The sequence below is a fragment of the Sebastes umbrosus genome, chromosome 3 (assembly GCF_015220745.1).
Source record: "Sebastes umbrosus isolate fSebUmb1 chromosome 3, fSebUmb1.pri, whole genome shotgun sequence".
Classification (NCBI taxonomy): Eukaryota; Metazoa; Chordata; class Actinopteri; order Perciformes; family Sebastidae; genus Sebastes; species Sebastes umbrosus.
Window position 1 is genome coordinate 35,086,459 of NC_051271.1, and position 25,546 is coordinate 35,112,004.

The 25,546-nt window shown below is 40.2% G+C and overlaps 1 protein-coding gene across 9 annotated transcripts in view; it reads right to left on the bottom strand.

Annotated features, from left to right (window-relative positions):
* LOC119485982 (teneurin-3) overlaps positions 1 to 25,546 on the bottom strand; it is a 387,301-nt gene that overhangs the window by 100,427 nt on the left and 261,328 nt on the right. For all 9 annotated transcript variants that reach the window (XM_037765855.1, XM_037765854.1, XM_037765852.1 and 6 more), the window contains 7 exons: positions 16,228 to 16,347; positions 11,254 to 11,337; positions 10,611 to 10,735; positions 7,509 to 7,764; positions 6,377 to 6,478; positions 5,972 to 6,166; positions 1,939 to 2,139 (listed from right to left, as the gene is read on the bottom strand). In XM_037765855.1, coding sequence (XP_037621783.1) covers positions 1,939 to 2,139; positions 5,972 to 6,166; positions 6,377 to 6,478; positions 7,509 to 7,764; positions 10,611 to 10,735; positions 11,254 to 11,337; positions 16,228 to 16,347 — 1,083 coding nt within the window. The remainder of the gene's footprint in view (positions 1 to 1,938; positions 2,140 to 5,971; positions 6,167 to 6,376; positions 6,479 to 7,508; positions 7,765 to 10,610; positions 10,736 to 11,253; positions 11,338 to 16,227; positions 16,348 to 25,546) is intronic.

Genomic DNA, 25,546 nt, shown 5'->3' on the forward strand with positions numbered 1-25,546 from the left:
CTCTCTCTCTCTCTCTCTCTCTCTTTCTACAGCACCAGAAACTAAGAGACTGTCTTAACCAGAAAAACAAAACAACACAACAACATTGGTCATTTGTTCAAATGCCAAAAACAACTTATGTTCACATTTTGCTGACAAGCGACCTCTTCTGGATGCATAAATTATGACTCATGTCTGTTTGTTATAGCACCGCAAATCTTGACGGAGGACAAAGCATGTGACTGTGACTACGGAGAACGCTGCTGGTTTCCCATTTCCTACTGGCAGTCAATTTTTCCTTTAAAGGTGCTAAATTTGATATCCATATGCGTAACACCCACCCTTCAGTTCCCCTTCAGGTAAACACAGTTATCTCTGCCAGCACTTTCGCCTGTTGTTTGCACTGTTAGCGCCGTTAGCACCGTTGGCTGTGAGCCGCTGGCTCGCTGTCACCACGTTGAGAGCTGTTGAGAGGCAATAGAAATGCTCTCAATCCCATATTTAGCAGCTTTAACCATCACCGCGATCTTTCCCTGACCTAAACCTAAACACACCTTATCTAGAAAACAGCCATATAGATGTTGTATCGTAAAGTCATGCATCTTGGAAGGCACTGTCAAATGGATCGATCATTTGGGGATGCAATGACAAACTATTATGTCGTTAAGTTTTGCAGGACTTGCTGGAAAATTAAACCCCTCTGGTTTGCCAAATACATTTTGGAGGGAATGTATCATGCTACCAAGGTTCAGCTTTGGCAATGATTTTACCAATTTAGGGAGTGTAACATTCCTAAACTGAAGAGAAGTTGGGGTGGATGGGTTTACAAATCACAGTACTGAGACACTGAGACCAGGGTTGGCGTCCATGCCAGCAGATATTGAAGGGAAAACAAAAACAAGTTTGACACTGTAGTATTCATTCAGGTGCCATTATGTTTCCTACAAATCATATTTGCTATTACCAGTTGTATATGACCGTTATTGATAGGACACGGGGTTGTGCTATGGTACCATTGCAGAGCACTTTATGATGTTGTAAGAGACTCTTGAAGATAAAGTTCCCTCTTTGACTCTGAACTCTTTCAGTGATAGAGTCTAAATGTGTCTTGTTTTCTAGTAAGCTTTATCTTACATACTTACTTGTTGACAAAGACCATATATAATCTACTTGTGCTACTTTTTCACATCGTCCAGATTGTTGTAGCTCTGACTCCTTCCACTGTCGAGAGACGGCTCTCCTGTTTGCAGCTACCACAAACCACAGCTGCAGGGTGTCTAACACACTAAGTCATCTTGAGACCATCATACTTCTATTTTAGTTTCTCTTCATTGGCTGCCAAAGAATTGATTTGGAGATGCTACTGATTTTACTGGTCTTAATGTGGTTTAGCCCCTAGCTGTGTCACTGACCTTGTACCTCCTCACAAGCTGAAGTGTCATGTCCCTCAAGCAAGGTTCTCCTGGCTGTTTCAAACTCCTGGCTAACTTCTAAAGGTGAATATGTTTTTGCCATCAGGGTAGCCGAGCTGTAGGAAAGTACGCTGCCTGTAAAACTAAGCCTAGCTAAAGCACTATCATCCTTTAATTCACTTCTCAGAATTATGTTTACAGGTGCCGGTTTTGCATAATGTCTTACTAGTTGTTTTACAAGCTATGTGTCCCGTCTTTTAGGCTTTGTTCCTAAGGCCCGCATCTCTAACACTGTTATCTTAATTATGCTCTGCTCTGTAATTGCTTTTCTGTTTTAATTTTATGCTGATCCTGTTCTTCTTTATCCTCTCTTAATGATTCTGTAAATCACTTTATTAACTCTGTAAAGCTCGCCGCGATGCTGCTTTTACAAATGCCGTAAAAGAGAAGTTTATTCTTTTTATAGATAGTGTAAGAAATGAGGCAGGAATCAACATTTACATACTGACAGATTGTTACACCGCAGGACATTAAACGTGACACTCACCTAAAGCGCAGTCAGGCCCGGTCCAGTTCTGGTCGCAGGTACAAGTGCTAGTCTCTGCGCTGTAGGTGCCGTGACCCGAACACTGGTCTGGACACATGGCCTTGGCAATCTCACAGCTGGCTCCGCCCCAGCCTGGCTGACAGTGACACTCGCCATGAATACACACCCCGTGGGCCGAGCAACTGGGGTCTATGCAGTCCACTGGAGACGGAGAGATGGAGAGGAGGGGAGTTAACAATACACCAAAGAGTACATATAGCACACATACACACATATTTAACTTCATAAAATTTCCAATTTCAAGCTTAAAATTAACATTTTTGTCCACATGAGAAAAAAACTGTAAACTAGAACTGTAGTCAAGTCCACGATGATTTAGTATCGCTCCACCAAAGTACTTCTAAAATTCTCCCACAGCCCTGTGTGTATCAATGCTATGATGATTTTGATAGAGATGGTCAGTGATCTGATAGAAAAACACTACAGATGAATGTGAAAAAATATGATACACTGCACTTCATAGCTAATATGATTCAATTCAGCTGTGATTTGATATTTGTTCATCTAATGTGTCATTTTACTTGTTAATGAACTAAGTATCACTGGATGTACACCGGGTGGTTTAGTCTAATGTCACCATGGAGCAATTTCTCACTGAAATTCTGTCAGGTGGAAACCAAAGATAGAGATACCAGGTTCCCTCCAGACATGTTTTAAGACACACAGAAATACTCTTTCAATACGAATTTGTGTCAGATATGTTTTGTTTTTTTCACAAACAAGTGAAGCATGTGAAGTGAAAAAGTGAAACACATTTTTCAGTCCCCCCCTGACTGAGAGTGTCCGAGATGGAAGCAACAAAAAACATATGTTGAGACCGAGACAAGACTACAGTCCTAACATCATTGGCATATTATCACTTGTGTAAAGTTAGCAAACAGATGCTTATTTAATATTTACACATCCAGCAGAGCATCATAAGTAGAGTGGAGGGGTCATGGGGGTCCTTCCACTAGAAAATAAATAAATAATAATGACACTCTTTTCTGCAATTTGACATATATATTCAAAGACTTTGGGGGATTATTTAACAACTAACACGTGATTTTACAGCTCAGTAATCTCCCACTTTATATTAGGGTCAATACTGAACATTTATTTAAGAGATTTTCATCTCAATTATTTGTGCTGTTATGGTTATTGGAAATGGCTCGCACTTATTAATCACTCACTTCTACACTGCTGCCACTTTTCTAAATCTGAGAGCTAAGAGCTAAATCTTGTCTGCTTCACCCAAACACTTCAGATCTCTCACTCTCTCTCTCTCTCTCACGCACACACACACACACAGATCAGCAACTTTAACTACCAGATCATCATCATCATCATCATCATCATCATCATCATCATCATCATCATCATCATCATCATCATCACCATCATCATCATCCCATGATTGGTCTGAAATGGTCATATTAAATATTAAATCAGCATACATTTCCATGAAGGAAACTAGCCCATCACTATAAATCTCACCTAAGATAACCTAACGTTAGCTCTATCAACCTCCTGACTGAGGACAGGAACGGGGCTTTTTGTCGCTTTTTTTAAAGAATCAGATTTTCCACTGCATCTTGACTTGGAGATATCAAGTGAAATTCAGTGTTTTTTGCTAACTATAGCCTGTGATAGTGGTGGTATCATCACTGCCATAACATGCGCACAGCCCTCCTTTAACAATATTAAAAAGGATGCTCTGCTATGATAAGTCACGACTAGCCAACATTAGTGAGCCAGAAGTCTTAACACCCGGATTGAGGGATGGCTACTAAATTTAGCTCTTGTAAACAAACTCAATATATATATATATATATATGTATATATATATATATATATATTCATATATTACACATTTTTGTATGAAAAGTACAAATATTCACCTATAATAAATGATTGAGTGATATATATATTATATACACACAAGCACACTCCTGTCTATCTATATTTTGGCTTTTGGTTCACTCTGAGCCCGAGCTTCACTTTATTTGTAAATAGTTGTTTGATCATTGTGTACAACAATAAATGTTCATTGTTGCATTTCATTCAATCTCCATTTCTCCTTTTCTTTCTCCCTCCGCACCCCTAGACTGGGGCGTGACATAAATACAAGGAGAAACAGAGACTGAATGGATCCAGTTGACAGTTTTATAGCAGAGTTTTAACACTGATGATGATGACTGTTAGTTGACTGGTTTAATCTGAATAAAGAGAACTAAACACGCAAGTACTTCCATATGTAATATATAATAAACTTAATATGCATGGTTATGGTTAACTAAGGGGGATATAATAATAATCAATATAATGTCTTACAGACATATTTCCAAATAACTAGATTCAACAACAACAGCACAAGGCTGTGCTCTCCTAAACATGTAGCAGGAGCAAAAGGAACGTGCATATTAACGCAACTGAGCTGCTGTCGAACAAAGGTGCTTATTGTTCTGATGCTGAAGGTCAGCAGAGGGGCTCACACCTGAATCCCGTCCTCTTTTATAGACTACTCATCAGCCAATACCAGAGTCATCTTTCCTCCTCAACACGCACGTTAACTCTTTCAGACCACTCTAGGCAACAATTTGACTGTGGAAATCCTACATGGCATCTTTGACATAATTTGCAGATTCAGCAGCCGTAAATGGGATTAAAACACGCACGCACGCATGCACGCACGCACGCACGCACGCACGCACGCACGCACGCACGCACGCACACACACACACACACACACACACACACACACACACATACACAGGCTCTGTTGTTCAGGGAAAATTCTCTCTCCTTCTTTATACTCACTCACAAAGGATTAGTGTGATGGAGGATTGAACTAACCTGAAACTAATGTGGTTACTGTCTCCTGTGATACGCATTTGCATATTTGTATGAATGTGTATGTATACGCAGCATGTGCACACCTTTGTGTCTGCATTTGTACACACTTGGATGATATGAATGTACCTGTATGGAAATGAGTGTCAACCTCTCTGTGTAGGTATGTGTGTGTGCGTGTGTGTGTGTGTGTGTGTGTGTGTGTGTCCAACCAGCGAATAGCAGATTAGTATTGATCAATTCAGATTAAATTAGTGTAGTGTACAGCTTGTAGCCAACTTTAGCCAACTACCTGTCAGCAATTTGACAGTAACCATGTACTGTATGAGTATTTGTGTGTGAGACAGAGAAATTAGAGTAAATTAATTTACCATATAGCGTTAATGCTGTTTTACAAACTAGCTGTCAGCAGCTGCATTTTAGGGCTGATATTATCTGATATTTACATGCAGGCCAGTGGGATTAGTAGCTTGTCAACTTTATAAAATGACTTCAAACTTGCAGTACATACAGTAGCGTGTACCTGCAACAAGTACCTGTTCTGTGCAGAAAAAGATCATACCATGAGGTGAATTACAAAAGCTGCAGGGGTTATACACCATTATTCACCCAGATATGGAAAACTTGTTCTTATTTCACAGAGCAGCAAAATGTTACATCTAAACCTGCAGAAATAACAAATTGTGGTATTTTGGCACAACAGCTGTAAGAAAAATGAGTTGCTGCGTAATGTGCAATGAAGCTGAACAAGGAACAATCAAGCCCAGCGTCCGCTTTCCATCTTCAATACTCCTCATTAACATAACTACAGCAGTTTATTTATCCATCCAATACTACATGACATTCATTCAAACGGATTATGAATTATTATCCAATTATAACAAATTGCATGGATGTTTCTGTTTCAAAAGTAAATGTCATGTCGCGATAAATGTGCGCTAAATCAATTATTTATGTTGACATTCAATTATGTTGTGACGTCTTTACCGAATTCCAGCATGTCAGTGATTGAAAAAAAGAATGCAGGGACGTGTCAAAGTGTCCCAAAGGAAGGGGGCTAACTACTGCCAATGACATATACATAACATTTATGTAACTCATGTACCTGTCTGTGTCTGTCCTTGGAGGATATTAGTCTTACCTTCTTCACAATTATCGCCCTTGTAGCCAGTATTGCAGATGCAGGCACCCATAATGCAGATGCCGTGTCCTCCACAGTGGATGTCGATGCACTGGTTGGCTGGCACGTCGCACTCGGTTCCTTTCCACCCGCTGTAGCACTGGCAGCGGCCACGGGAGTACTGGCCGTTACCACTGCACAGCACTGGGCAGGCAGCTGGACCAAACACATGCAGTGAGATGGACCAGTTAGAAATACTGGCTGTAAAAAGGACTTGTTAAGTCAGACACTTGAACCTTGAAAGTTCCTCTTAAGCTCCCAAATTTTCAATTAGTCAAAGTCTTAAAATTTAACAAATGACTGTGCCCAACACTTGCTGCCTCTCTGTGGGTGGTCGAGTATTTGTATTTGTGTTTGTGTGTTTACCTCGAGAGCAGTCAGGCCCCAGAAATCCTGGGAAACAGTGGCATATTCCTGACAGACAATCTCCGTTTCCATGACAATTCTGAGGACACTCCATAATTGACTCTGATTAAGAGTGAGTGAGAGAGAGACAGAGAGAGAGAGAGAGAGAGAGAGAGAAATAGAGAGAGAGAAAGAGAGGTGGTTTAACGATGCATGTTGATTGGGTAGGCTGGATATGCAACTGTACATTTTAAGAAATAACACATACATGCACACAACATCGGTCCTCTGTGGTTGCTGTAATTACAGCCAGTCAGTCCAATCAACACATTCTAACATCCAATTACCCTGCCTCTCTCTCTCTTTCTCTCTCTCTCTCTCTCTTTCGCTCTCTCTCTATCACACACACACCATCGCTGGCTCTCTGCCGTACTTAACTGGCCATTTCCTGCCCACGCACACACGGACACACACTATTGTACTTCTATCTTTGTGAGGAAACTCATTGATGTAGAGCATTCCCTAACCCCCCTTCCCTGATTTCCAATTGTTCCAAGAATTTCCAATTTTTAACAATCACTAAATGCTATACTATGACTTTCAATGTACATATTTGTTAGACATACCCCTCTCACAGAACAATCAGAATAATCAACACACCTACTTTCCCCTCTTCCTTTAAAACAGCTTTGGTAAAACCAGTGTTTAAGATGTCTGATCTGGACATCAGGGACATCACTAATTACAGGCCTTACATCTATAATCTTCTTTTTCTATGTAAACTTCTTGAGAAGATTGTATTTGACCAACTATTGTACATGATCATCTGAATACTAATAACAAAGTATATTAGATAAAGTCCGGCTCCGGCTATCAGACCAACTCTAGCACTGAAGCCGCATTATAAAAGGCAGTAAATGACCTGAGAATTTCAAGCAATGTGGCTGTCTTCGTTTTGTTAGGTTTGAGTGCTGCATTCGATAAAATTTGATCGTGGCATTTTAATCCATCGACATGAGAAATGACTAGGTCATTCGATGTTGTAGGGATTATGTGTACTGTAAAAATGCTCTTGCACACACTTACAGTAACTCACCAATCAACAAGACGTACAGTATTCACTCTAATGACAAGTATAATGCTTTAGTCTCACCTATGACGATGGTATTGTAAGAGACTTGTTCTGTGTTGCGTCCGTCGTTGTAAAATGCCATATGCCAGATTCCTGTGTCCAGGTACTGAATGAAGCCAGCCTCGTGCACATTCACTGAGCGTGTGTGCCGGGCTCCTCCTCCAGACTCCTCCTCACGTGCACCAGCTGGGTGTGCACGTCCTGCGTCCGCGTCACTGAGCGCTCGTTTGTCTTTGGAAATGAGGCGACTACCATCCAGTAGCTCCACGAAGTCGTACTGAAAGACAAAAACACATCGAAGTCATGGAAGATATTTTTCTCAGTACAAGAACATTTAGCATAACTGTAATGGTACGCATCCACCAGGGTGTTTTTTATCGTGAGGGGACGCACCGCTTCCCAGCATTGGACGCTTGATGGGCCGTCACTAGACACAAGGTAGGCTCCGGTTTGGACGAACGCTTTCCCTCCGTGAGCTGCTGCTCAGTCGCGAGTCGCGTCGGACGCCAGTGATTTGCATAAAGTAGACTAGATCCCAACTTTACGCAAATGAGGAACGGCTGCCGTGACGCTCCGTCTCTGGAATCGCGCCGCCACCCTACCATAATGCATTGCACGGCTGCTTACATAGACATGAATGGGAAGCGTGGAAAGGGCAGATCCTGTGGACACGTACCATAACAAACTTACCTGAAAGTTTAGAGTTGTTTAGCACAGTATATGTTACATTTTTGTTGGTGGTCAGTCCAAGAGTTCGTCAATCTTAACAACTAGCCAGATTTCCATTAAGTTTAATATGATTATTTATGACATTCAGAGTCATGCGGATTTTGGTAACCCTCTGACCTTTTATCTAGCCCCACTGTCAACTCCAGCCCAGTCTCACCAAAAGGCGTATGAATGACACGGCATTGTAAGTCATTTTGCGTGCAATTACAACGCCGTCCTTGCTTTTGGCCTGTCATTTCAAGCCATGTAGTCTCTACTGATTGCAATGTAAACATATCAGCGTGAATATGTTATGCTCAGAGGTATACAACGTTGAATAAAAAGTGGGAGACTGCTTATTTTGGTGGGAGGGGAGGTGGATGGGTCCAACAAACACAGGACTCTGAACCAGGAGACCGCTGTTCGTGTCCAAAAGTGTTGTTGAGTTATTTTGAAGTTACATCAGTGACTTTTGTGAATTGTTTTGCGTACTTCTGTTACATTATATTTTACTTAGTTTACGTACTTATTTTAACCCCAACCACGATGTTATTCCTAAACCTAACTAAGTGATTCTGTTGCCTAAAAACAAATGTGGCCATTACTATAGTTTTGATGCCGAAACATAACCGTGACTGTTTCACGGTAATGACGTGGCATGAAATGACACCCAAAAGTATAATAAACACACATGATGTTAGCATGATGACATGGACATGGTTTCATTTGACCTTAAACAGCATTTTAAATGTTCTAATCACAAAGTTAGATGGACACAGAGACATTTACAGTAGCATGTGGTTACGAGCTCATTAACATATTCATATTAGCTCAATTACCCCAGAAAATGCTTCACTGTTTTCTCAGCTAAAACAATTGTTACACAAGGGTGATGAGACTAAAAAATCCACACTGAAAGAAAAAATGAGTACTTAGATGGATTAGGTTATGACAAGGACACACACGCACACACACGCACACACACGCACACGCACACCATTGTCTATTATCTAAAGTGCTAACATTGAGCTGTGATAGGGGTGGCATTGTATGAAGCTGTCTTTTACAGATAAGTGGATTAGTCCCTTGATAGAAGACATGATTCATCACACAAAGATGTAAGTGGTAGTTTAGGTTTGTAAGAAGCTTATCTGCTTCATTATTAACCAAGAATCCATACAGCACTTGACCTAGACACACTTGCAAAGTTGCAAAAGGGATTAGGGGTTTGACATTTTGGGAGGTATTTTTAAAAGTAGAAGGGCCAAAGGATTGTGGATGGTTGAGGGCAGGCTTTCTTAAACACTATGTCAGAGATCTCAAACAGTGGTGGCCAATGATCTGATGTGATAAGATTTCATTCTGGGGACAGATGAAAACACCGCTCTAGCTTCTGCTCAGGTCTGCGCTGGTTAAATCCCATCCTCAACACAGTGTTTTTACTGTGGACTTTGCCTTTCTTACACAACATCTTATCTTAGAGTCATGGCCCATGTTAGTGTTCATTTTACCATGGTATCTATTTCACACTTAACTGTCCTAAAGGTGGATTTGCTCTCTGATTTGCACAATCTTTTTTTTTTCCCAGATAAGGTTCTTTTTTGTGAGTTTTTCCTTGTATGCTCACATAGTTTACAGTTGGTGGGGCTTGGTGATTTAAGCCCCACCACTTCATCTATCTGTTAAAGTGATGTCATTTTCTCATTGTTCCAATGGGGGCACACAATTTGAATGACAGAACGTTAAGTCGGGACTCTCGATTAGACTATTACTATGGTTGTACAAGGTTTTTTTTTAGGATTTGAACAAACAGGACTTTCACCCAAGAGAACACTGAAACTAAAAGTTAACGAAACGTTAAGTTACCTTCTCATGTCAGTCGTTAGTCACTTGACTCGTTAGCATCTTTAGTCCCATGAGTCACTTGACTAGCAACTCACGAGTCTTGAGTCACTCGCTAGTGACGAGTCGTTAGTCAGTTAAGTTAACGTCAACCACAATCTATTCCTAAACCTAAGTGTTTTTGTTGCCTAACCTCCTGTGAAGATGGACGCATATTTTGAAAAGACACTACACATGTAAGGAGCGTATATTGACACGTCCAAATCTGACACTAGAGGGGTACCTAGAGCATCATAGTTTGAAGTATAAGCGCCACTGAACAAGTCTCAGTATTTGACGAGTGAGAATGCGTTGGCCTTAGTGAAAATGATAGAGGAATGTTACTATGGTCAGACCTGGTAAGAACATGTTAAATCACCATCAGATTAATGTAAAGGGCTACATGTCTGAAAGGGCCATCAGGCTTGATAAACTAGGCTTAGTATATAACTCCCTTGTGACTCGCTTGAGTTGAACCAATAAACAAGCATGTAATCGTATGTGCATGTTCATGCATGTGTTTGTGCGACCAACCTGCGTGTGCGAGGGCGGTAGGCCTTTGCGTCCATACACCCCAACAAGAGCGTCTCTCTGGACGGAGATGTTGAATTTCAAAAATTGCGGTTGGTCAATATACAGCTGGGACCTCCAAAACACACCTTGGACAAAGAACAACAAACCCCAAGGAGTCAAAATCAGGCATCAAAACTCATGGTTATTACAATATGTCAGATAATAAACTATGTACAATTTTATATAGTTTATTATAGTACAATTGTTTTTTTGATGTCTATTGTATTTCCCAACACAGAGAGATGTTTTTGTTATTTAGCCTATCCCCACTGATATAAATGGGGTGGACACAATAATGGAAACACTTGTTGGTATAACGAGATACAATTCAACAGCCCCACAACCTGCGGCCTCCAACACAATCGTACAGTTGAATCAAGACCTCTCCAATACACTTTAAACAAAAAACTGAAGATCAGAACCACACAGAAGTAGGATTTACTGCAGGATTGTTGGATTAGACTTCATGTGTTTCAGCTGGGTGCACGTTATAAACTGGCAACTGAGTGTATTATGCTTTCGTGAATATATTTTTATACATTTTGTGCCGATGTGCCATTGTGTGTGGTGTGTGTGCGTGTGTGTGTGTGTGTGTGTAACTAGCCTGGTGGGACATCTTGTATGGCTCGTCTCCCCACGTCCACCTCTCCCGTGTCTATGGTATTGTTCTCTAGAAGAAACATTTTACCTGCAGAGAGAAGAAAACAGATAAAACAGAGTTATTTATTCTTTTCATCCATAGTATTTCTGCAATGGTAACAATATCATTTAATGCAAATGATGTATTGGTAGTAGTTTTAGCTCCACCAATGTGCTGAAATTTGCAGATATAAGATTGATCTCTTGTTTGTCCAGCACATCCCACAGATGCTCGATTGGATTGAGAACTGGAGAATTTGGAGGCCGAGTCGACGCCTCGAACTCGTTGCCATCCAAATGATGTAAAAGAAAACGTGATTCATCAGACCAGGCCACCTTCTTCCATCGCTCCGTGGTCCAGTTTTGATGCTCACGTGCCCATTGTAGGCGCTTTCGGCAGTGGACATGGGTCAGCATGGGCACCCTGACTGGTCTGCAGCCCCATACGCAACAAACTGCGATGCACTGTGTGTTCTGACACCTTTCTATCGGAACCAGCATTAACTCTTTCAGGAATTTGAGCTCCAGTAGCTCTTCTATTGGATCGGACAACACGGGCCAGCCTTCGCTCCCCACAGGCATCAATGAGCCTCGGGTCTGACCCTGTCGCCGGTTCACCGGTTTTCCTTCCTTGGACCACTTTTGGTAGGTCCTGACCACTGCAGACCGGGAACATCCCACAAGAGCTGCAGTTCTGGAGATGCTCTGACCCAGTCGTCTAACCATCACAATTTGGCCCTTGTCAAAGTTGCTCACATCCTTACGCATGCCCATTTTTTCTGCTTCCAACACAAAGTTCAAAGTTCAAAATGTTCACTTGCTGTCTAATATATCCCCCCCACTGCCATGTGCCATTGTAACGAGATAATCCATGTTATTCACTTCACCTGTCAGTGGTCTTAATGTTATGGCTGATCGGTGTATATACAGTATATATATATGATGAAATACATATTTGGACACATGCTTTCATAAAGAACATTGTTTTCCCTGCTAGGTTATAAATAAGAATTGTCCTGGTTTATGTGTAATCTTCTGGGGAGCCTTTGGCCACACAGTCTTGAGATAATTGAATCACGTCTCAGTGTGTAATCCCTGGAAAGATTTGTTTTATGCTCAGTCATAATATGGGTTTTTTAAGAGACACTATGTCTGAACAAAGGTGCCTGGTGGGCTCTTAATTTAAAGAAATTTTTGGATTGATGAAAATATATTTCAACATGATATTTAAACTGTATTTACCATTCTTACTGATGTATCTGCTTTTATCATGGCTAACTTGGCCATGAATGGCCACATCAACTGGTTTAATAGTCTGAGCTGTTACTCTCCAACATGTTCTCATGCAACAAGTCTTATGAAAAGGTTACTAACCCATCAACTTCAATTTGGTTAAAGTTAGGCTAAAGTCTAATGGTAAATTAGAACACTTCACTCACAGTTGTCTCAGTTGGGAACCGGATCTTTGTCACTGTAATTAAATGTAAATAGTGTGCACTATGAAGATGGAATGGTTCCAAGTAAATGTAATTTCATAGGCCTTTCCTGTTCAAAACATTACACTTTAACAGCTTAAGTCATGTCATCTGGGCAGTAAACCAACACTGACTCAGATGTGTGCGTATGTGTGTGTGTGTGTGTGTGTGTGTGTGTGTTTAATAGACTAATATGAGCTGCAACACATGACACAAGTCTTTAAACCCAGCTCAAAGGCACACACTTCACACACACACACACACACACACACACACACATCCATCTTTATCTCTAACCCAACACACTCACTATGGCCTCCGTCTCTTTCTGTCACAGCCGAAGCAGACCATTTTGTTTTTAAGTTCTGCAGAAGCAATTGAGGACTAACAATGTTCAAGAGAGTCAGGACTTGATTTTTCTCACTCAATTCAATCTGACCCGTGGGAGGGAAGCTACCCTCAGAGTCCATTTACTCTTTTTTGTTTGAGCATCATTCATCTTTTGAGAAAGCTGAGCTGCTTTAAGTTCATGTGGCAAATGGGAGGATTTTAAGAATAAAAAAACTAAAGTTGGCAAGTCTGTTGGTCTGAGATGTTTATAGTATCAACAACAACATCCTACATTTTTTATACTTTCATTATGTGTTTATTTTGGCGGATAAAAGTGGTAGAGTCTCTTTAGAAAACCTCTTATTTAACTGCAGCAGGGTCTGACAGTCTGCCCCGTGAAGTCCTGGTTCTGGTTCTCCCGTGCCTCCCTTAACTCCAGCGGGGCCAGCAGTACGGCCAAAAATGTGTAGAAGCAAAGAGACGGAACTCTGCTTTTTTGACAACAGCCGCTAGATGGCTCTGTGATAGCGCTGCTGCCATTTTGGACTGAAAAACGCCAATTAGGTCGTTGCTATGGATCTATAAAGAGACGTCTGTAAATCAGAGGATAATTGTTTTGAGGTAAATTAACTTCCCAGAACCAACACTTACAGTTAATAGCCCTCATTTAAAGTGGAAATGAAACATTCAACCAAGTCAAGCTGGTTTACTAAATGGATTTCCACTCTAATCAACAATTATATGAATGAGTGAATTATATAACAAACATGACAACTGTCAGCATTTAAAAGAAAGAAAATAAAAATATTCCGTTTCATTTTTGTGACAAGAGCATTGCCATGTTGCAGTACTCTAGCTTGTGACGTCACTCGGTTGGTTAGCTCGGCTAAGTTACACAGACACAACGGTAGAGACCGTGAAAGACGGAGACTGAGGAGACACATGACACAAAAAAACAAAAAGGGGGACACTATTGTATTGCTGTACTGCAGCAGCTCTGGCTATAGTGACACTGAAAGAGCCTCCGACAGGCACTGAGTCCAGCTGCTGCTGACTGTCTCCCCATCTCCCGTCCTCTCCCCTCTCTGATCACATGTCTCTCCTTCTTTTGCTGTCTCATTCAGACCGTTGAAAGACAGGGTCACTATGAAAATAAACGCCGAAAGCACGGCTTTATGATAGCTAGCTAGCTACCGGCTCAACATTAGCATCCAAGAACTACCATCATACAGTAAAACTTATCACCAAAGCAAACCCTAGAGACATTATCAGCCTAATGTTACCTGTTTTCTCCTTCAACTAGCAAACTAAATAACTCACTCACTCAACACAGGTAACATTAGGCCATTATTAAGATCATTTAACAAATATATTTCACAATGAACCATTAACCAACTAGAATTACCGCCTCGCAAACAGAAGGATCCGTGTTCATTAAAACATTTTGCTGTTGCTACAAGACACTCAGTTGGATGACCAAATAACACAATTGGACACATCCAATCATTGGTAAAGCGACGGTAAACTTAAACCTCAACTTCATGATAGAAAAACATCAGCACTGAAAAATGGCTGGGTATGCCACTTACATGCTACTTTTCACCATTCCTCCCTATCTGAGAAAGACCGACAGAATCTCTCTCTCCCATTTCAGGAAAACAAAGCGAGTCAGAGACTCTCTAACCTCTGATACTCTGCAGAGACTGGCAGATGGTAACGCCAGGTAAACACTGCAGGCTATACTGTGAAAGGATGTGTTCATTTCAAGTCTATTATGTTCAAATTACCTGACAGGATGGAGAGAGGGAGTGTTTATTGGTAAACCCATTTCAACTAAGAATTACATTCAAATACACCAATTATGCAAATATCCTTTTGGAGGAAACATAATGCCACTTAGATCATGTTTTTTTTAAATCTACATATCAGACAACATACATTAATTGCAATAACTACTTCCCACATTGGCACTGAAGATAAATCACAATTGCAGGGTGTTGTCCTGCAATGTTGCAGTATATGAGGATGTGCACAATTAAAATATTACAGCAGGCTGAGGTTTCCCCTCAGGCACCTGAGGCCTGTACTACCAAGCAGGATTTGCGGTTAGTGAGGTAACTTCAGGTTTAACCCTTCAGGGTTTTCCATCCTACGAAGGTGGATCACTTCTTACCGGGGTAAATCGCCATGGTAACTGATACTGAACAGCTAACCTGCATCGGGGCAGGTTGTGTTTCAGATAAGAGATCAACTCGTATAAAAGCACCGCCTACTGACTAATCAGAGCTCTGTGCGGGGATCGTATGGTAATATTACACACATATGAAGAAATTTAAATCATAATCCAGACTATGAGCAACACAGATTAAATTGACAAATGCAGGAAGGACAGCTGGCTGTATGATGTGGGTGTTTACGGCTTTGAATTCTGTTTTTCTATTTATTTTTTTTACTTGCTCTTGAGTCTGTTTCACACCGCCGGAGACGGGGACGCAGCTGAAAGAAGGCTGAAATAGTCACACACGCCATATTTTTGTTAAAGGGCATAATGAAGTGTACTCCATTCATCTATTACACTTCTAACAGCTATTTATAGCTAGACAACTATATCTGTCTTTTGAGTATTCCATTAAATTAAAAAGTCTGTTAATATACGCATTCACACATCGCGAGTTTTTTATTATGCCAGCTGTCCTTCCTGCATTTGGCAGCTTCAACTGTGTTAATGTTAGTCTGGATTATGTGTTTATCTTCATCATATTTGTCTAATATTATAGTTATAAAATGTGCCGCTCTGCTGACAACAGACTTGTCCATGTTTGTGATTGGTCATAAACTGCATAAACTGAACAAGCTCACAGCCAGACTGAGAAATCCTGGGTTGATTTACCGAGTTGATAACCAGCGTCGTAGGACCGCTTAGCGGGATCTCGTTTGTTAGGGTTAGTTAAACCAGATAACGAGAAGATACCCTGGGTATGTTGAACTCTATTCGGCCTCTGGAGTGATTTCTATATTTCTGTTTGAAGCTAAATGTCTTTCTCCTTACCTCTCCTTAACTTTTCCCACGTTCTTTCTCCTGTCAGGAGAAAGGATAAAAAAAAAAAAAAAAAAGTATTTAAATAGAAACTCACCATTGTCTGTCGACACCATAAAGGTGTTGGGAGTTGTATCTCTTCCCCCTCCTCCATTTTCAAATGCTCCATATCCCTCACTCTCCTGGAGCTGCCAGTTTAGACCAAACAGGTGCATAGCTAGAGATGAGGAGGGGATGGAAAGGAAGAGGAGAGGGAAAGGAAGGACAGTTAAGAGAAAGAAAGGGAAGATTAGGAGTTGTTAAGCATAGGCCTACTGAGCATTAAGTTTTTTTTGGAAACATGAATAACATCTATAATGCTCCCAGGCTAGATACACAAATTAAGTGGGCAACTGCACACACACACACACACACACACACACACACACTGAAGCCCATATGGAAACACATACAGTATAAACAAATATAGAGCCACACACAACATTACAACCAATTTCCCTCTTTCTCTCTCAAACACATTCACCAATACCCAGGGAAAGATATACGGTTGTGTGTGTGTTAACATCAATGGAAGCCTCTAGCAGCTAATCTGACAATAGGCTTGTTGGAAATGCTCCTCGCCTGGAAAGTAGACGGGGTCAGGCGGCAGCAACAGGGGGGGGTGGCTAAAAGCTGCGATCAATTCGGACAGTTTCCAGCCGTTTTGAGCAGCCTTCGAAGAATTTACAGGAAGTCACAGAAAAAGTTACTTCCTGTTAGATCCGATCTGTAGGCTACTTGTAGTTTTCACACCACGTTGGGGGATTTATTTATATTTGTTTGTAAATCTATGTGGAAATGTGCATGCGTCTGGCATTGGATTCTATCCTTTATTATTTTGATGTCCGCCTTGTAAAGCACTTTGTAATGAGCACTTGTTTTGAAAAGTGTTATATATAGATAACCTTCATTATTATAATAATATCAAACACACAAGATATGTTTGTTAACATACTGAACCTTCATTGCACAACATGAGACTAATATCCTACAATCTAGTGTTAAATATTACAATTACACAGAAAGTTGTGACTTTCTACAACACGTGGTGTTTTGCTGTCAAAACTAAGAGCCAATCAGCTCTTTGATCAGGCGACAGCCAGGCGTTTCCCATCATGCCCTGGGTCTTGCAGTCAGTCGAGAGCAACTGCAGCGCCTGGCTCTAAAAACTGAGGCCGCCTCCATCTCGTGAGGTTATCGTTGCCCACTTGTGCATGATGTCATTCGCTCACTAGATTCTGCACGGTGTCCGCTGAGTTGTGCTGACTGTCTGATGAAGAAGTGCAGAGCTGATGACAACTGATGTTTTATAAAAAAAAAAATGCTTTGCCTTGTCAATCCAACAAAATTACACACTGCGATTCAATAACGTAGGCTGTTGTTTTGCATTTACACGGACTTATTCATATTACACAGCACACCCACTGTTTCCAGCCTCATTCTGCTGGTTTCAGGCAAAAATTAAGAATTATCTTCAATACAAAGAAAATTGCAGTTTATTCACCAATACTGTCTGTGGACCTGATTTCCACAGATTGCTATTAGACAGAATATTAGAAGTCGAAAATAGTTAAGGATATGTGGAAAGTTTGTCCTGAGGGTGGCACTAAAGGAAAGACTAAATGGGAGCAAGAATGTGTGTGGTCAGTAAATGTTATGGCAATCTGCCCTTTCACACTTTTGGGGGACACTTTTATGACACATTTCAGGATAGATTCTTATTGCATATGCCTATCCTTAGATGCTGCAGCATACATCATTGAGAAATTATGCCTCAATTTCTGTTTGTATAACTTCTCCACAAACAGAAAAACATTTTACAAGATTTAAAAACAGGAAGTCAATGTATAACCTGCAACGTGTGCAGAATGTTCAGAATATTGATCAACTCTGAGAGAGAAATGGTGACAAATAGTGGAAAAAAATCATTCACATCATGTTGGGAAAAACAGTATGTGTAATGCAAAATGTATATCATAATGCCAACGTGTAGCTGAGTACTTAAAGCGTATTATTTCTAATAGCCCAAAGTAGAGTGCAAGCACCATAATTAAACCTTTCAGTGTCACTTACAGTGCAATCATATTAAAGGTCCCATATTATAAAAGATTTTCATGTCTTTTATATTATAAAGCAGATTTAAGTGCTATATGAATACTGTTAAACTATCAAAACACTCAATATACGAAGAAATACACACAGCCCGTATTCAGAAATTGTGAGCTTGAAACAAGCCGTTAGATATCTGTCCATTTGTGATGTCACAAATATACAATATAAAGATCATTACACGGTTTAAAACATAAAAATTCTTAATGTGTCACAGTTTATTTCCTGTTGAAGTGTATGTAAATAACATCAGCTGACAGGAAGTAAACATGGACCCAAACTGTTGCCTAGCAACGCAATTCTGTTGCAATTCCGTTGAAATGCACTAAAACGGAGCGTTTCAGACAGAGGGTAAATACAGGTATATTCAGGCAGACAGTATGAGGAAAATAAAGTTTTTTTTTTAACATTACAGCATGTAAACATGTTCTAGTAGAAACACAAAATACAAGTATGAACCTGAAAACGAGCATGATATGGGACCTTTAAACGACACAGAACAGCTAATACTTTACCAATCACTCTCCAGGCTACGGCCTGTTCTGTAACAGAGCATGTAGAAGGAACTGCTTAATGACTTTTAATGGGATTTGGAAGCCCACTACCAACGTAAGCGATAGCGATATAGTGATAGCTGATATCATGTGCCAACATTTAATATCCTTAAATGAGACACCAGCCAAAACAAAGAAACACAACAGAGGATCAATATATTCCTAATAAGTTTGGGAGCATCTAAAAAGCACACAGACTATAATGGGCTACTAAAATAAAAGAAACAAAGCCCTAGGTATTTTACATCTGAGAGAAGTTAGATGTTGGATATGCGAGGCGGCTCGTGTCCCACGACAGTGCCCGACACAATGCCATAAAGATCAGAAGCAGTAACCTGTTTGTGTTGGTTAAACATGGGAGAACACATGAGGAGTCTGGACTGGATTCCTCACACAGCAGATATTAGAGAGAGTTGTGTCAAGGACCAATTACTGATTCAACTTGGGAACATTTAGTGAGAGAACCAACATATACAAACACACACACACACACACACACCTCTCTGCCTCATTAAATTAGAGCCGTGCTGTGCTAGCACGTTATCCACAACCCCTCCTGGTGAGGACAGGAGCAAAGGGTCATGGGAGAGTGCTGGCTAATCGACAGGAGCCTGTGTGTGTGTGTGTGTGTGGATTAATGGCTATGGTAACAGTCATACAAGACCGGTTCTCTCTAACAGAACCTTTTTAGGAAATTTGGGAATTAACAAAACACTTCAGAGGAATTCAGTTGGTGGATTTAAGGAAGGTAAAAACTATAAAACCATATAGATTCTTGTTACATGAAGGTCGTGGTAATTTGGCATTACCTGATACATCCATCCATGCAAGAGCTAAGAGGGTCAGTTGGTGTTAACTTTTAATATTTCCTGTTCTTTTTGTTCTCTCTGGTTTGTGAATGTGAAGCTGCGATGAGAAGTCAGTGCTGGAAACCATCCTGTGGAAGCTTTTTAGAAAAAAAAAAGAAAATCCCTGCAGCAGGAGAACTTTGGATCGATAGAAGATGAACTATCCTACTGTGTTCAAAGAAGGACTGGAATCAACAACCTATAGCGCACACTGTCAGCCTTACTGTGTCCGTTTAGAAGTGCAAACTGATCCCAGTTCATCCTGATAATCTGACACACACTGAGAGGGATGCGGCGGCCTGATTCAACACTTTTAGGGGAAGGAAATGTTTTGAGAACATAACAGAGGAAACTGTTTCACTTCTTTTTTATGTTTTAGTGACAGTGCTGTATACTAACAGGAATAGCTGTTGAAAATGACATCCCCTGAACAATGTGTAGCAACTATAAATGCTGAAAGAAGAAGCAGGGCTCCCATCGTATAATGTAAAGGGGGCACATCCATAGTCTTTGATTTAGACTTCATGTCAGGACTGTGTTGGGGTGCACACAGTCCTTAAGAGGCCTTTGTCACAGCAGATATTTTGACTTGACTTGACTTAGCAAAAGCATAGGTGTAACTATTAGCATTAGTGATGGCTCCATGCCATTTAAAGGGGACATATCATGCTCATTTAGTTTAGTTTAAGTTTATACTTGTATTTTGGGTTTCTACTAGAACATGTTTAAAAAAACACATTGTTTTTTCTCATCCTGTGTGTCTGAATATACCTGTGTTCACGCTCTGTTTGAAACACTCCGTTTTAGTGCCTGTCCCTTTAAGACCCCCCTCCCGAAAAAGCCCCATGATACTCTTATTGGCTTGTTGAATCACAAAAAAACTGACTGGGTTGTCTTATTTCACAGTTTGTGAGTTGGTAGGCACTCCAGACACCCAAATGTATGTGCACAAGCACTGAAAAAGTGAGATTTTCACTATATGTCCCCTTTAAGTCCAATGAGGAAGCATGCCTAATTGCAGGGAACACCTAAATGGATTGCAGCCATTAGTTACTGTACACCAGTCCTTTTCTTGCTTTGACAAGTCTCCTGTGGATTTCGTTCCACTTTTATCAGTCTGATTTGTTACATTGAAAGCGCAAAATTATTCCAGTCTAGTATCCTGAGGAATTACATCCAAATTGGAGGATTCTGCACCTCACGATTTATGTCCGCTGCCAATGCAGGAAGTATTGTGCCCTTAGTGAAGCTGAAACTAAGGTGGTGGATGCCGGGTTTAATTGGTATCCACAGGTTTACATATTACATTCAAGTAAGAGTAGCGTAGCTGCTTTAAGGAATATAATATATTGTGGGCATAGTGAGTGTGTGGTCGAGCGAGAGACGGTGGATGCGTTCAGGGCAGACAGGTGTTCAGGTGTTGGCAATCAGAGCAGGTAATTAGCAGCAAATTAGCAGTAAAGTTGTCTAGTGGCAGTAATTGTACAGTGTAGGTTTCAGTTTGTCCATAAATACATGCTGCAGCTCCTTAAGACCCAAGTCAAGTTCCTGTGTCTTGCTACCCAACTGCTGGGTAAAGTGATTGCAGCTGCAATGCACAGATCTAGTAGGAAGCAAGAATTTTACAAACTTTGAAATTGAAAGTAATTTGGGGTTTTGAAGAAACATCCAACATAAACGTCGGGGGGTGATGGGATTAAGTGCTTCGGGGCTTTGCCCAACTTCAACCTGAGCAGACGTCTAATCAACCTCAGCGGGTGAAAACACCTGGAGGTGTGCAGATCCTTTAAAAGCATGTTTTACATTTTGAATATTTTCACATAATATACATGCATTAATCTGATTACATTAGTGAATACCATTCAACAGCATGCTTCATGAGACAAGTTTTATCTTCGTGTATATATGAGACAACAGACATTGGGCTGTAAAGCTCTCAAGGTTGCTAACTTCCTCTAGCATATCAGCTGGTCCTGAAACAAGTGGTATCGCTAAGTGGTATATCCACATATTTTACCTGATTATGAAGTTGTTTGTGTGCTAATGGGAGATGATATGATATGGAAGGCACAGCCATACATACAGCAAATCATGTTTTTTCTTTCAAAGTAAAAAATAATTGTTAAAATATAAATTATAAGTTAAATTACAAGTAAATTATGGTTGACATCTAACACAAAGGCAAATTAAAGCTATAGTACTAAACAAATAACCACTTCTATAAAGGATAGATTGAAATTAATTTATATATAAACATTATCATCATTATTATTATTATTATTATAAACATTCATCTGAGGCATACCAGAGTTCAACCCATATGTATTTATGGCTTTGAGCTGAGTTTTGGACATAAATGCTGAGCAGCAGGAGTCCTACGTGACAGTGGTGCTTTGCATTTCTGACACCGTGTCCTTGTTATTTTACAAATTACTGACCAGCCAGTTTCACAAGAGATCAAAATCAACCTCTGCTACTTATTACAAATGATTATGCTGTAGCTATCATGAAATGATACCAGACCCGTGATAATATAGCTGAGGCCTTGCCATGCAAATGCAGGAGTACAAGCTAATTCTAGAATGATTGACTTGAAGCAGTGTGTCCTCGAAAAACTCTTCAATTTATTTGACTCACACTGATTGGAAAAATCAGTTGAACTGGTTTTAGAGAAGCGTGGGTGAGGAAAAATCATCTTTTTTTTGTGAAAAGCACTGGACCAGAAAAGACTTGAATGAATGGATTTTACAGAATCATTAAAAGTCAGCACACCCCAGTGGGAGTCGCGGAGAGACATTCATCGTAATGGGTTTACTGAATGGAGTGTAACAGCTCTCATAGTGGCTGAGTATTTGTTCGATGCAGGGCCTTGTTTTATGGGGAACACCTTGGTCACAATTAGTCACAGGGGAAGCTTTTATGTGTGAATGAGTGTGTCTTTGTTAACACAGCCTGTTAGCATATAAAGTCAATGACTAGAAAAAAAAAAAAAAAACAGCAAATCTGGATCGTCCCTTTATATTTGCATATGTGTCACTACAGGTGGATGCCTGCAGCAGCTTGTCCATTCCCACGTGTTTTGCATGTGAACGGTTTATTAGAATATGATCTAACAGACTTTGGAAAAGGAGGGGGGGGGCTTCTGAGCAGCAAGGTCATAGAGCTGTTGGACATTTGGCTTGCAAGAAAAGAGTCCATAGTCATTTTCCCATAATAGTCAAGCCGCTCCAGCTAGGGATGCTAATTTTGAAAAATTCTCTTAACCGATAACCGACCCTCGTTAACCGATTATTAACCAACAAGATTTGTGCCTCGCATGCAGCGGTGCACCAGCTGCAGTGTATGAGCACAACAGACAACGGAGTCCCCAGTTCACCCGTACGGGAGCGTATGCTGTATTCACTGTCTCCAGTTCACCGTCCGGGAGAGTTAACTTAGCAGGCAGCCACTTTCCCAGAAAAAGTCTCCACTGGAAACTTAGTTTAGTTTAGCAGGTTGTCCGCTGTGTGTCTGCCCGGCATACGGATACACTGTCTGTCCGGATTAACGATAGCGATTGGCCAACAAACAGTGTGTGTGTTTGTGCTACGTTAGCAGCTGCTAGCGTTGCCGGTGTCTCCGTGCCCGCTATAGCCACACACACATAAGCTCTGTCAGCGCGGCTTAACTTCAGTGAATGTGGGTTTTGTTGGTGGCGTTATAGCTGTGAACGTAGGTGTAGCAGACAGTGTGTGTACAGTTTATTTGTCGGTGAATGAATGCTACGAGGCTACAACTCGCTCCGCTCAAGCGAGCTATAGACAGGAACCAACTTCCTGTATCTGTAACTCCGGCTCAGACTGTCTTACGGTGGACCAGCTTTTCTCCTTAAAGTGACGAGTTTTTCTCAGCTTTTTAATTAATTATTAACATTTCTTTAATCGTTAATTGGTTAAAATGCTTAATGTCAGTAAACGATTAAACGGTTAATTATTAACATCTCTAACTCCAACACTATGCACCTCAAATCTAAATAGAACACATGCACAATAACTGACAGACTAAAGCAGAAACAAGGATTTTGCTACATGAGGGAGCCCATGATACATGCGCGCGCACACACACACACACACACACACACACACACACACACACACACACACACACACACACACACACACAGAAGACTAGCCTGTGGCAAGAGATCTGCAAGTCCAAGGACCACCTGAGCTCCAATCATAAATGCTTCTGTTCATTGTGGGAATCGATGACCTTTAGAAAAAATACCTCTCTTCCTCCCCTCTGACTCTTTTTTCTATCGTTCATTCCCCCATCTTTCTTTCTCTCAAGGCTTTTTAAAAAAGAATATCACTCGCACACAATCTAACAAGGAGCAACCTGCCCTGACAGTTCTAAAGCGATGTAGCAGAGAAGGAAAAGCACTGAAGTATTTTTATGACTACAGGTGTCAATGTGAGGCCTCCGTTGGGATTTAAAAAGGCTAATACTATTTTGATTTCATTTTTTGGACTGAAGCTTGCACTTACAAATATGTTGGGCTCATTCTCAAGTTTTAAGAATTCAAATTTTCACAACAAATGTGAAAGTGGTCCAAATTGAGTGTCCAGAAACAGATTGTATTGACGTCAGTATCTGAGAGAGAGTTGAACCCATGGGACACCTCATGGGTCACTACTGTTATGCTGTTATACCTCCAGGGAGTCCAGCGAGGACAAAAGTAATGTTTGAAACACAACAATCAAATTTAAAAAAATAAAAAATTTAAATTGTATGAAATTAATTTGGAGATTTGATGTGACATTTCTCATTTTATATAGTAGAAGAACACTGACTCAGTCTATTCAGTGGCTTAAATTAACACTTTCACAAGACAATTATTAACATTGTAAGATGATATTGACTTCCATTGACCCACAGTTAATTTTGCACCCAACATAATTAAAAACAATTACAGTGAGGGGAAGGGTCACCATATTTATATAAGTCTTTATTTAAGTCTGTTAAAAGGGAAAGTTTGATTATGTGTTGCAATTTATTCACTAAAGAGACTAGGTAATTAAGGGTTGTTTTAAAACTGCATTGGTAACACTTTCTATGACACCCATGTCTAAAATGCATTATAAACACTGACGTAATGCATTACAATGTTTTGTGTGCTGTTCTTGTATATATATATATATATATTGAATATATATTTTACTTTACTTAAAGCAAATAATTAGCACTTAGATTACCTTATAAATGCAATACAATGCTTTATAACAGTGAATAGAATGCACTGTAAAATATTATAATGTATTGCAACTATGATCCTTGCAAAAAACAGTCAGTAAGTGACCAGCAATTATGAAGTCATATGATACTTGACCTTATAAGTCATGATGAACTGATGTATAATGTGTTGTGATTATTGTTATAAAGTATTATGGATATGTATGAGTGCTTATAACAATAATTATACAGTGCTGTAAGCAGATTATAATGCTTTCTAAGTATGTTCATGCATTATATACATGGGTGTCATAGACAGTGCTACCATTGCGGTTTTAAGGGAATGTTTTGCATGTATGACTAAAGCCTGAAAAAGAAAGAAAAAAAGAAATACTAAATATGAGAGAATAACACATTTCAACACTGATTTTGTCAGGTTTATCTAAACCCAAATAAACCTGACAATGAACTCTTTGAGTTATTACTCTGAGAAGATTCCTGCCTTTCAGCGGCATCATGGAAGAAAAGTGCACAAAGCATTCCTACAACTTGATGTATTACATATTTGTCTGTCATCACTATTATGCAGAGTTCTTCTGATGAGAAGAGAATTATTGCGGTCTAAAATCAATATTTTATTGTTGTTACACTAAAA